General features: G+C 47.2%; 1 protein-coding gene across 2 annotated transcripts in view; it reads right to left on the reverse strand.

The window, feature by feature from the left end:
• Nucleotides 1-6,523: 6,523 nt before the first annotated feature.
• PNPLA1 (patatin-like phospholipase domain containing 1) overlaps nt 6,524-11,696 on the reverse strand; it is a 37,261-nt gene continuing 32,088 nt past the window's right edge. The window contains exons 7-9 of one of the 2 annotated variants that reach the window (XM_011945355.1): nt 11,467-11,638; nt 7,894-7,978; nt 6,524-6,691 (exon numbers count right to left, since the gene is read on the reverse strand). In XM_011945355.1, the coding sequence (XP_011800745.1) occupies nt 6,562-6,691; nt 7,894-7,978; nt 11,467-11,638 (387 nt within the window). In that variant the 3' untranslated portion in view covers nt 6,524-6,561. The remainder of the gene's footprint in view (nt 6,692-7,893; nt 7,979-11,466; nt 11,639-11,696) is intronic. The other variant, XM_011945357.1, reaches the window with a different exon arrangement.

Consider the following 11,696-nt stretch of genomic DNA (forward strand, 5'->3'; position numbering starts at 1 on the left):
CTTACTATGTACCAGCTCTGGTGCTAACTGTGTGGAATACACAAACGCAAAAGACACAATCCCTGCCCTCAGGATGCTCACAGGCCCCACTGGTTATGGGGCTTTTGTGCCAATATGAATATAGGGCACCATGCTGTGGAGGGGTGGGGCCCCTCAACTCCCACCATAGATGCTTTTGGTTTTTTTCCCCCAAGTGCTGGCAAGTATGTAGAGCAATACAGATGGTTTTTACAAGAGCACTGAGGTGCATGGAGGTCCTGTTTTGCATGGCTTTAAAAAGGTGGGCAAGTAACATCACAACATAATTAACCTAATTCCCTCCCTCTGAGAAGTCAGAAGCCTAAGTGGGTGAGTTAGAGATAATGGGGTCAGCTGAGAACTGGTTGAGCTGGAGGTGTGAACTGGAGGTGTGAACTGGAGGTGTTAGCTGGGTTACAGCGGGGTTGTGCTGTGGGTATCAGTCAGAGGTGCTTGTCTGGAAAAAAAGCATTCTGGTGTTGCCCCAGGTACAAGCGAGGCCTCCCAGCTTCAAAGCACAGTGGCTGACATGTAACAATCCATTCGTGTTGATTAGGAAAAAAAAGAGAAAACGGAGAAAGAAACTAGTTTGGGTTGCCAGATTTAGCACATAAAAATACAGGAGACCCAGTTAAATTTGAATTTCAGATAAATTATAAATAATTGCAATATTGAGGACATACTCCTACTAAATAATTATTCATTATTTATCTGAAATTCAAATTTAACAAAATGTCCTCTCTTTTATCTGGCAACTCTGAAACTAATGTAAGAACAATTATTTTAATTACCTCAAAACAAGAAAAATAATTAACCCAAGTGAAGGGAAATATGCAAGTGGATGTATTAATACTTTAACATAAATGACATTAAAAGCATCTGAGCTCTAAATACAGACTTTGAATTAAAACAATAATTATGATTAAGTTCGAGTCTTCCTTGGGTCCCAGGGAACAAGCATTCCTGGGCTGTGCAAAAGAGGACACTCTCCTCCCCCTAGTTCCCAGGCCTCAGGCTTCTGCAAACATGGAGGCCACTCCTGGAAGAAAGGTCTGCGGCCAGGCGGGCCTCTCTGGTCAGTCTCCCCCTAGCACACACCTCCAGCTGCTTCCTTTGACTGGTCTGGTCACAGATCAACCAGAGTAGGCAGAGGATGCAAGACCCCTGAGACTTTGACCCTTTTCAGGGTCTCAAAGGTACATTTTATTCCCTGAAATGGCCATGTTAAGTGGGGTCTGTTGCCGCAGCTGAGCCCCAAGCCCCTAAATCCCCAACCCCACCAGGCTTAAATTTGCATATGGCATCCTCAGGCTCCTAAGGCCAGTTTAGCATCGTCCTCCACCCATTCATTCTGGGTTTTGCATTTCAGGATTTGGTAAGCAAATGTACCTGAGGCCTGTGGGCAGCTGGGGCTTCCTCGCTGGGCCTGGCGGGGACTGGAGATTGTCTGCTCTCTGGGGAGGTGGGGGGCAATTATTTTCTGGACAGGCTGGAAAAATTGAGCTGAAGTTGTCTTCCTCATGGAACATTTTCACTGAGGTGTGAACAGCAGACAGACAGCCCTCATTTGTGTTGGCTGCAGGGGAGGGACATTTGGCCTTCTTCCTCTACAGCCACCCAGGACTCCACGGCAGCCTATCTCAACACCGCGGCACCACAAAATCCCGAGGGAGCTCTAAAGCTCTCGATGCCTGGGCTGCCTGAGCAATTTCAGCCAGCGATTCCAGTGACCAGCTCAGGCCAAGCCATTAGTACACCGTGAGAATTAAAAACCAAACAATAGAACTTGGGCTCCTGCCACCACAGGAAAGAGGGAGTGTGTTGTTGGCTCAGTCCTGCTGGGCCCCCAAGAGTTTTGCCCTTGGACAGGATCCTGGGGAGACTAGAAATGATCTGGCCTATCTCAAAGAAGCAAGCTCAGGCCAAGGCTGGGAGGAAGGTCCATGAGCACTGATCAGTGCTGGTGTCCATCAGTCTGTACAGAGTAGGGTAGTGGAAGGGTTGAAAGGATCGCAGGGAAGCTGAGATGCTCACCCTGGAAGGGAAACAGACCTTGTGCACCACTGGGACTGGCAGTAGGTCTTGTCCGCGGTCCTCAAAAAAGGCCTAGAGTCAGAGGAGTGTGCCGGACAGCAGTGAGAAGCAGGCTTGGCCTCAGGATCCTCAGGTTCTCTCCCATTCCAGCTCCAGTTCTCTCTCATGGCTCACAGCTTCCTAGGAAAAGGACAGATTTGTCATTTTTGAGTCCCCCATCTAGGACTTCCCTAACCTTAGTTCCACCAAGGATCACCCTTACAGGTTCATACACCTTGGGCAGCCCTGAGCAAGTAGCCAGGCCTTTTATAGCCAATGCATGGAAATTGGAAATCTCAAGTTACACCAAAAGCCAGTTAGGGGGTTCATTTCATTACCCAAGGGTCTTTTGCTGCTCACAAATGTAATCTCCAGTGGGAGGTGATACAAGGGTGTTTGAAACATCATTCTATGTATGAAAGTTCAACTGATACTTGTTTTTTTAGGAATGGGATAGGGCTGGAGTGTTCTCTGGATGGCTGAGTACAGTTGTACAGAGTTTACGCTATACAAGGATACAGTGCCATATAGAGGAGGTAGGCGATTTGTAGACTTATGCAAGTCTTTGCATGTTCTTTGTAGTTTTCTAGCAGTTGTCAGTCAAGTATCTTACTCTAACAAAATCAGTATATTATGACAATTTTCCAGCGGCTGGTAGTCTGGTTCTCCAGGAAGGGGTGCTATTTTCTTAGTACACAAGGTGCTGCCTGGGCTAGTGTTGACCTTGACTGTGACCAGGAAGGGAAAGGTAGGAGAAGAAGAGGAGTTGGATCAATGAGACCCAGGAGTCACCACAGCATCCCAGAACAGAACAGGCAGTGTCTGTCTTCCAAGGTCATCCTAAGGAATTCCATACCTCAGGGCAGCTGCATTTCTGGATCCGGCTGGGATGAGGTCTGTAGGTGAGCCAAACTGTCTCAGAAGTGGAGAGCAGAGGGAAGTGAAGTGGGCAGGGAGCAGACCTGGATAGGAGAAGCCGAGGAAGAACAGGTGAAAAGAAGAGAGACAAAAGGGAGAATCAGAAGGCCTCATTTCCAAGCCCTACCTCCACCTGCTGTGTGAGTTTGGGCAAGTAACTTGCCCTCTCTAGGAAAATGGAGGAAAACACTTGCAGAGCCCAGAAAAATGCTGGGATGTGGACTTGTGCATTCCTGGATAATTTTCAAATCTCCATAAATTTCAAATCTATCATTCTGTTGCTTACACCCTGCAATGACTCCCCAGTGCCACATGGGAAGTCCAGCCTCATTAGCTGGTCATTCAAGCCAGCCTGACCTACCTTCCACCACATCTCCAAGTTCACTTCCAGGCCTCTCCGCTACCTCCATCCTTGCAACCGCAGTTAACTGCTTGCATAGACTATTTCCTTGTTCTGGGCCATTCCATGTGCCTGGAATACCTTCCCACACCCCCATCCTCAGTCTGACTAACTTCTGCTCCTCTTCCACACCTCCACCAGGTTCCCTGAGATCCCCAAGCTAACAGAGTGAATTAGCTGCCTCTCCTCTGTGCTTCTCTTCCATAGTAATCCAGTGGTTCTCAAACTCCAGCGTGCATCAGTCATCTGGTGGACCATGCACAATACACACTGCTGGGCCACAGCCCTGTTTCTTATTCAGCAGGTGCAGGGTGAGCCCAAGAATCTGCATTCCTAAAAGCTCCTAGGAGGAACCACGCATTCAGATACCCTCTCTCTGCTCCTTTGTCTTGGTGCCCCAGTCTACACACTGCCCGGGACCCTCCCAAATGTCCCATACAGGCCTGGGCACTGGTCATAAGGTCCTGACATGTCTTTGTTACCAGAATTACACAGGACGCTTCCACATTCAGCCTCTCATTTAAGTCCCAAATAACCATGGGTTGAAGGCAGGGCCGATGTTATAGAGAGAAACTGAAACTCCCACTAAGTAACTTGCCAGAATGGAGAAACCAGTGCTAACCTCCGTGAGTTCTGACTCCCACTCCAGTGCTCCTACCACCCTCGTAGGCTGTATCACTGAGTTGGAACATCAGGACACTGGTGACAGACAACCTGGATTGGGGTCCTGGCTTTGCCACCTACCAACTATGTGACTTTGGGCATATTACTTAACCTCTCTGTGCCATGGTGCTGGGCACATAAGTACTATGTAAGCTGTAGCTGTTATTATTACACTCACATTGTAATGGGGGAAATTCCATAGAAACTCAAAGAAAAGGATCTCTTATGGTGGAAACTTGAGGCATCTCACAGACTTGGTAGGAATTAGGAGGATTTGGGGGCAAGATGGGGTTCTCCTTCTCCACTTGTAGCCTGTAGACAGCCTCTCAATTTCTCAGTCTGTCTCTTCACTTTGAGGCCAGTGACACAATCCAGAGTCAGATGACCACTGAACTCTTACTGGAGGAGAGCCAAGGCTAGCAGAGGAAAGCTAGCCTGATACGTACACCCACCCATGCTCCAGGAGAAGAGCAAGTCTGGCACCACTGCTGGTCCTAGAATGAAAGGGGCCTGGAGCAGACTTAACCCAGCCTGCAGCCTAAATACAGCTATCCCAGCCAACACATAGGCCCATGAAAGAGAAACACAAATGTTTGTCCTTGTAATCCACTGAGATTTGGGGGATTGTTTGTTATACAATGTTATAATAGCAGCAATAACTGACTAATACAATTTGCATCAGAGTATGAATTTCGACCTCTGATTAAAAAACAACACAGATTAGTGTATGGGACATCTACACTTTAGCTTTTGTTCTAGCCTGTCTCTGCTTGTCAGCAGGGATATCAGCTGGGGACTAGAAGTTTGCACAGGACTAGCCCATGGATGTGACAATAGTTGTAGTTTGGGAGGAAATGAGCAAGTTTCTCCTCTTCCTGAATCACTCTCTGCTTCTCTATCCCTAACATTTTTGAGCTTCTGTTTTCTACCCCTTACCCCAGTCTTTGGAATTGCTTAAGACCATCAGTTGGTAAATTGCCACCTCCAGGCAGGCTCATCATCTGTTCTGTGAAGGAACACAGCAGACAACCACCTGCCTGGTGCAGGAGGTGAGACCCAGTGACAACAGTGCTTCCCACAGTTTATGAATGTTGTCTTGTTTGTTTCTATCACAGCCTGTTTCTTTGTAAAGCACCTTCATTCCCAGAAGGTTTGTCGACCAAAGTGGCTCTTGCTGAATTTTACAGTACCTGCTTCTTTGCTGCAGTGGGAAGAGAGCTGGCCCTGGAATCAAGGAACTGGAGCCTGGGCTTGGCTTCCAGATAGTGCTCCTAGCCCCAGGGAGGCTCCCCACACCCACCGCAGACCTGCCTGGCTTCCCACGGCCAAACTTGACCATGAGCTCCTAGAGACAGAGATAAGGAAACTCAAAGGTCAGGAAAGCGTTGGGGCTGGAGATCAAGAACGAGTGAGAAGAATCCCAGGCTGGGATTGTTGATCCCATGAACCCAGGGACCTCTAGCTGCCGTCCTGCACGGTCACTTACCTACCCGTCATCCAGAAAGAACATGTGGTTTGTTCCACTTCCTGCGGCAGCTCTGAGAATCTCCTCCTACCATACTGCTTCCCACCACTCACCAAGTGCATTGCTTAGACTTCGAGGTGGGTCTTTGGCCACCAGGTGAGCCTCTGACCCTTGTCTGTCTGATAAATCCCTGTGCCCATCCAGGGACCCCACTTGGGACAAGAACAACCAGGAAGGATGTTGCTCAGAATGATTAGAGGTTTTTCTGACCAACAAAGACTTGAAGCAAATTAAATAGCAGTGTGGGTCTGTTCCATTCAGAGAATACTGTGTTGCCCAGGCCAGACTCCAACTCCCAGGCTCAAGCAATCCTCCTGCCTCAGCCTCCCAAATAGCTGGGACTACAGGCACATGCCACCATGCCTGGCCAATTCAGAGAATACATTGATAACCCAATGAAATAATTGTGAATAATACGTGGCTTGGTTTGAATTTGAGGCTGTCATTTGAATTCGGGAGTGTGTTTGTATACCTGCATGAGCCTTTAATTAAAATATGATGACTCAGTAAAAAAAATTAAAACTTGGTTTAGGTGAGGTTTAGAGCCACCATGACTGGCCTGTCTAGTTTTGTTTTTAAGTAGCATTTCTTCAGAAGCGGAGAGGCAACCAGCTAACCTCTGGGAATTATGTAAACATAATATCTACTTATTGTGAGCTATTACACATTCCGCATTCTATGAGGCAATTTACGTCGTTGATCACATTAAACTCTCACAACTTTGTGAAGTGATGTCATCCCCATTTCACAGGAAATGGAGGCTCAGGGAGAGCAAGTGTCCCAACCACGATCCCTGAGTGCAGCTGTGGCAGAGCAGGAATTTTATGTCGGATGTGTCTGTTCCAAAGCCCGATCTCCCACCCCTCCACTATTCCCCTACTCTCCCCTCCATTCCTCGGAATCTCCCTGAACACAGTTCCCAAAGCTGCTCCTGTCCGTGGGATTTAAGGAACATTAGTCATGCTCACTGCACTTTGCCGCTTGGTTTTTTGGATCGCGGATGTCTGGGGAAACCTTTTCTGGTGCCACTTGTCTTTTGTTTGTTCTTCTTGAAGACCTTATTCACCCAGTTTGAGTCTTCAGCAGGACTCTCCCTAGGCAAAGAGATTAAGTGGTTCATTACGGGCCTGGCCTGGGCCCTGCAACATCCGGGCCTGCTCAGCTCCGCAAGCAGAAACACCTGTGCTGTGGTTCTCAACCCTGGCTGAGCATCAGATTTCCCAGCAAACTTTTAAAAATATAATCAATGAGTAGTTATCTAAGTAACATCATGCCCATGAGTCAACTGAAACTCAGACTTTTATACAGTTATATGTAAATGCAAAAAGGTTTAAATTATGTGAACAAAATGCATAACTTATGCCTAAGCTCAAAATTGTTAAATTCATACAAACTCTTTCAAAAAGTTTTGTGGTTAAAATTATACTTAATGTGGGAAGCAGGTAAATTTTAATACGCTTGATGTGAGAGAGAGTGCAAACATTAAAAACAAGAATGCCTCGGGCCCTGCTCTCTCAATACCTGCAGCTGTGGTCATGGAGAAACCCAGCCATTGCCAGAGTGGTCCCAAGGCAGGGAGGGATGAGAGGGGGGCTGGGGTTGTGGGGAGAAATACCCTCGACCCAATTTCTGATCTCCTGCGGTGCCTCCCCCACTGCCAGTACAAACGGCATTCAGCCAGCAAGGGAGCCTGGGTAATGTGATCCTCAGGGATGTTTTAAAAAAAATGCAGAACCCCAGGCCCTCTCAGAGTTAATTGCAAAGATACAATGGAGTGTATGTTGCACAACCCAGACACTTGATGTGCATAATAAAAATGATTTTCTGGGGACAGTCTACAGTCCAGGACTATCAGGTCATTATGAGGCTAATAGAAAATAGTTCGAGTAAGGAAGGCCCTTGATAGAGATCCTTAATTCATGCCGTGCAGGAGCTGCCTAAGGCTGGGAGGTAGGATGCCTGCAGGCCTTCTTGAACGGTGGTATCACCGGAGAATAAAATACGAGGGCAGGGGCTGCGCATTCTCACACCGCACTCAGAGAAGGAGCATTGCCAGTGTGCAGGAGAAGAGAATGACATCAACACGGACAGGCTCCTACCCCACACACTGCCCTCACTGAACAAGAGAAGGCGGCTTTGTGAGACATAAAGGGGTGGACCTGTGATCACACAATCACACACACCAGAAAAGGATCCCGGGGTTCCTGGGGCAGCTAAGGTGGTGGAAGATATGGCTTAGCCGGGCTCCCTTCTCCCGCCCAAAGGAAAGAGCGTGCTCCACGAAGGAGAAACTTACATGACATAAGGCTTGCTGATGGTTTCCTTCACGTGAACCAGAGGCACGGCGCTTTTTGGATTTGAAGAGACAAGAGGAGCTACAGCTAAAAGTAAAAATACAGGAAACAGGAGTGAGATGGGGAGGGGGGATATGGAGTCATTTTTGAAACAGCAATAGTAAGTACATGAGAAGGTTTAAAAACAGCAAAGAACTCTCTTGTCCTCAAATTCTCATCTTTACAACCAGAGTCATGTTGTGAGACTTGACTGAGATGCAGGCCTGCGGCATCTGTGGAGGGGCTGACTCGGACCCTTGGTGGAACATCAGAAACCACTCCCAGGGGAAGGTGCAGCGGCTCACACCTATAATCCGGCACTTTGGGAGGCAAAGATGGGTGGATCACTTGAGGCCAGGAGTTCGAGACCAGCCTGGCCAACATGGTGAAACCCTGTCTCTACTAAAAATACAAAAATTAGCTGAGTGTGGTGGTGCATGCCTGTAATCCCAGCTACATGGGAGGCTGAGGCAGGAGACTCACCTGAGCCCCAAAGGTTGAGAGTGTAGTGAGCTGGGAGTGAGATACTGTCTCAAAAAAAAAAAAAAAAGAAGGAAAAGAAAAAAATAGCTCCCTCGCAGAAAGCAGTGTGTTAGGGAAGGTTTTCAGGAAAATTCCCTGGAGGGGGCTGGACTTTCCATCACATGCTTCATGTAATGCTTTTTGCTTGTTTCTTAGAACAGAGTATTAATAGTTTCACAACCATTGCTCTTAAGTGAGCTCTCTGCATGTTTCTAATGAGTATGGGGGTACATAATATATGAAGGTTAATATGTAATTATGTATTATATATAAATAAAAGTAATATAAAGTATATGTAGGTTCCTCTGAAGTTATTTTGTTAGAGGCCTGTTGTATGTCCCTAACTCTCCCAAATCTATTCACAATGAGGCTTGTCCTTCTGTTTCTGGATTTTCCTAGGGCTTTTCACAATTTTCCTGTTCCCCAACGCCACCAGTGGCCATCATTAAATGACTGATACTACTACACTCTAGGACAGGGGTGTCCAGGCTTTCGGCTTCCCTGAGCCACACTGGAAGAAGAATTGTCCTGGGCCACACAGAAGATACATCAACAGTAATGATAGCTGATGAGCTAAAAAAAAAAAATCCAAAAAAAATCTCATAATGTTTTAAGAAAGTTTATGAATTTTTTATAGACTGGTGCATTCAGATCCGTCCTGGGCCGCGTGTTGGATAAGCTTGCTCTAGGGCGCCTCAGCTCTGCCTAACTCGCATAGATGGCCTAGGACGTCACCATGGAGGCTCAGTTGTAGGCTATAACATGGTTTCTCAATCTCAGTACATGCTATTGACACTAAGAGTTAGCGCTTTGTACAGAGGCTGTTCTGTGAATTACAGGGTATTTTTCAGTGTCCCCAGCCTCTAACCACTAGGTGACAACCAAAATGTCTGCAGACATTGCTAAATGTCTCCTGGAGACAAAAATCACTCCCAGTGGAGAATCACTAGACTATATATGCCCTCTATCCACCCCCAATATGAGTGAGGATGCCAACTTGGGGCCCAGGATTGCTCAGGTACCTGAAGATGGCCACCTTCATGCACAGGTATGATTAATGTAAAACAAATGTTTTGCATTCAACAGGAAATAAGAGAGCAGGTAAAACACTGTGACCAATTTTCTGACTCTTTTTTTTTTTTTCTGAGACGGAGTCTCACTCTGTCGCCCAGGCTGGAGTGCAGTGGCAAGATCTCTACTCACTGCTACCTCTGCCTCCCTGGTTCAAGTGATTCTCCTGCCTCAGCCTCTTGAGTAGCTGGGACTGCAGGTACCTGCCACCATGCCCAGCTAATTTTTTGTTTTTTAGTAGAGATGGGGTTTCACCACGTTGGCTAGGCTGGTCTCGAACTCCTGACTGAAAGTGATTTGCCCGCCTCTGCCTCTCAAAGGCATGAGCCACAGCCTAATTTTCTTAATGGCGTTTTGTTTCTGTCTCATTGAAAGAGTCAAAGTAAACCTGTTCCAAAGAAAGGGCATCTCTGCCAACTTGGGGCTAATTCCCAGAGGAGGAGACATTGCCGATCTGTGACGTTTACTGTAATAGCTCTGGAAGTTTGGCTGAGGACCATGAGCACCCTACAATCTGGCTTCAGTCCCTCATCTGGGTCTCTGTCCCTCTGTCCCCACCCAGACCATCCATGGTGGCCACACACATGTCCTCTCCTTCCTAAAGTACCTTGAAAGTACCCTGCACATCCCTGCACTGCAACTGAGCGTCTTAAATAAACAAAATCGAAAATGCTCTTTCTACTCCATCCCATATGTCCCACAAACCATGATGTTCAAAATCCTGCCCATTTAAACTCACCTGTCACCTCCAAGAAGCTTTTCATACTCCTCCAGAGAGAAGTGGTCTTATTCTCTACGAATACCCTCCAACACTGTGTTTTTGTTAGTTATATAGTACTTTATACTTCTGGGTTTTTTTTGTTTTTGTTTTTGTTTTTAATGGAGTTTCACTCTTGTTGGCCAGGCTGGAGTGCAATGGAGCAATCTCGGCTCCCTGCAACCTCCAGCTTCTGGGTTCAAGTGATTATCCTACCTCAGCCTCCCAAGTAGCTGGGATTACAGGCATGCACCACCATGCCTGGTTAATTTTTGTATTTAGTAGAGATGGGGTTTCACCATGTTGATCAGGCTGGTCTTGAACTCCTGTCCTCAGGTGATCCACCCACCCTGGCCTTCCAAAGTGCTGGGATTACAGGTGTGAGTAACCACACCCAGGCCCTGACTGTATTTTTGAGGTTAGTATCCGTGTTATCTCCTCTGCTGAAAGGGAGATTTCCTGAGTAAGGAATTGAGAACGGTTTATCTTTGCAGCCTATATAGTGGTGCTTCTGAAACCATCTGTAGTAGTAAGGGACCAGTTTTTAAAAAATTTCTTTGTAGTCTATAACAAACTCATACTTTCATGAAATACAATGCAAATGAATTAGTAAAAAATGGTCAAGCTCCAGGATGTTGTGGCTATACCTTAGTGCTATAAACGTTTCTAAATGATTACTCTTAATTTCTGCATTCACTCCGTGGTGGGCTAGTAACACACAGTTGAGGGCTGGATTGGTCTGCGGACCACTCTTTGAGTAGCATTGCCCAGCACAGCAGGTTTCACAGTAAAAATCTACTGGCCCAGCAGTCTCAAATGTGAGCAGGCAAAAAAATCACCTGGAGAGCTTGTAAAAAAGACAGATGGGCCCCACCTCCAAAGTTGGTGATTTAGTAGGTCTGCAATAGGACCTGAGGATTATAATTTCTAACAAGCTTCCAGGTGATGCTTTTGCTGCCGGTGGGGGGACCACACTTTGAGAAGCACTGCACCAAGGGAATGAACCAATGTCCTTCATACTGCCCCCTTGTGGTGGACTGTCCTCATAATGGACAGAGACGCTAAAGCTCACTGCTAACTTCATCCATGCACCCCTAAAGAAGCAGTTATCGGCCCTGGTGTCCTTGCTCTCTTGCCGAGGGGCTCCAGGAATGAGAAAGCAGTAAGAAGCCAGAAGGGTCCATACCTTGGGGCTGTTCTGGGCCTAGTTCCTCCACAGGTGGCTGAGCAGGGAAGGCTGAAAAAGAACCTCGGGGCGGAGTTTGAGGTGTCCCCACAGTTGAAGGCCCCAGGGATGGCCTGGGTGAAGTGGGTGCCTGAGAGTGTAGGGATCTGGGTGGTGATCCAGATGGTTGTACCTGCTGCTGAGGTGACACAGGTGACAGTCCAGGTGGTGTGGTGGGCAGTGATGAGCCA

Source organism: Colobus angolensis, unplaced genomic scaffold (genome assembly GCF_000951035.1).
Source record: "Colobus angolensis palliatus isolate OR3802 unplaced genomic scaffold, Cang.pa_1.0 Scaffold24, whole genome shotgun sequence".
Taxonomy (NCBI): Eukaryota; Metazoa; Chordata; class Mammalia; order Primates; family Cercopithecidae; genus Colobus; species Colobus angolensis.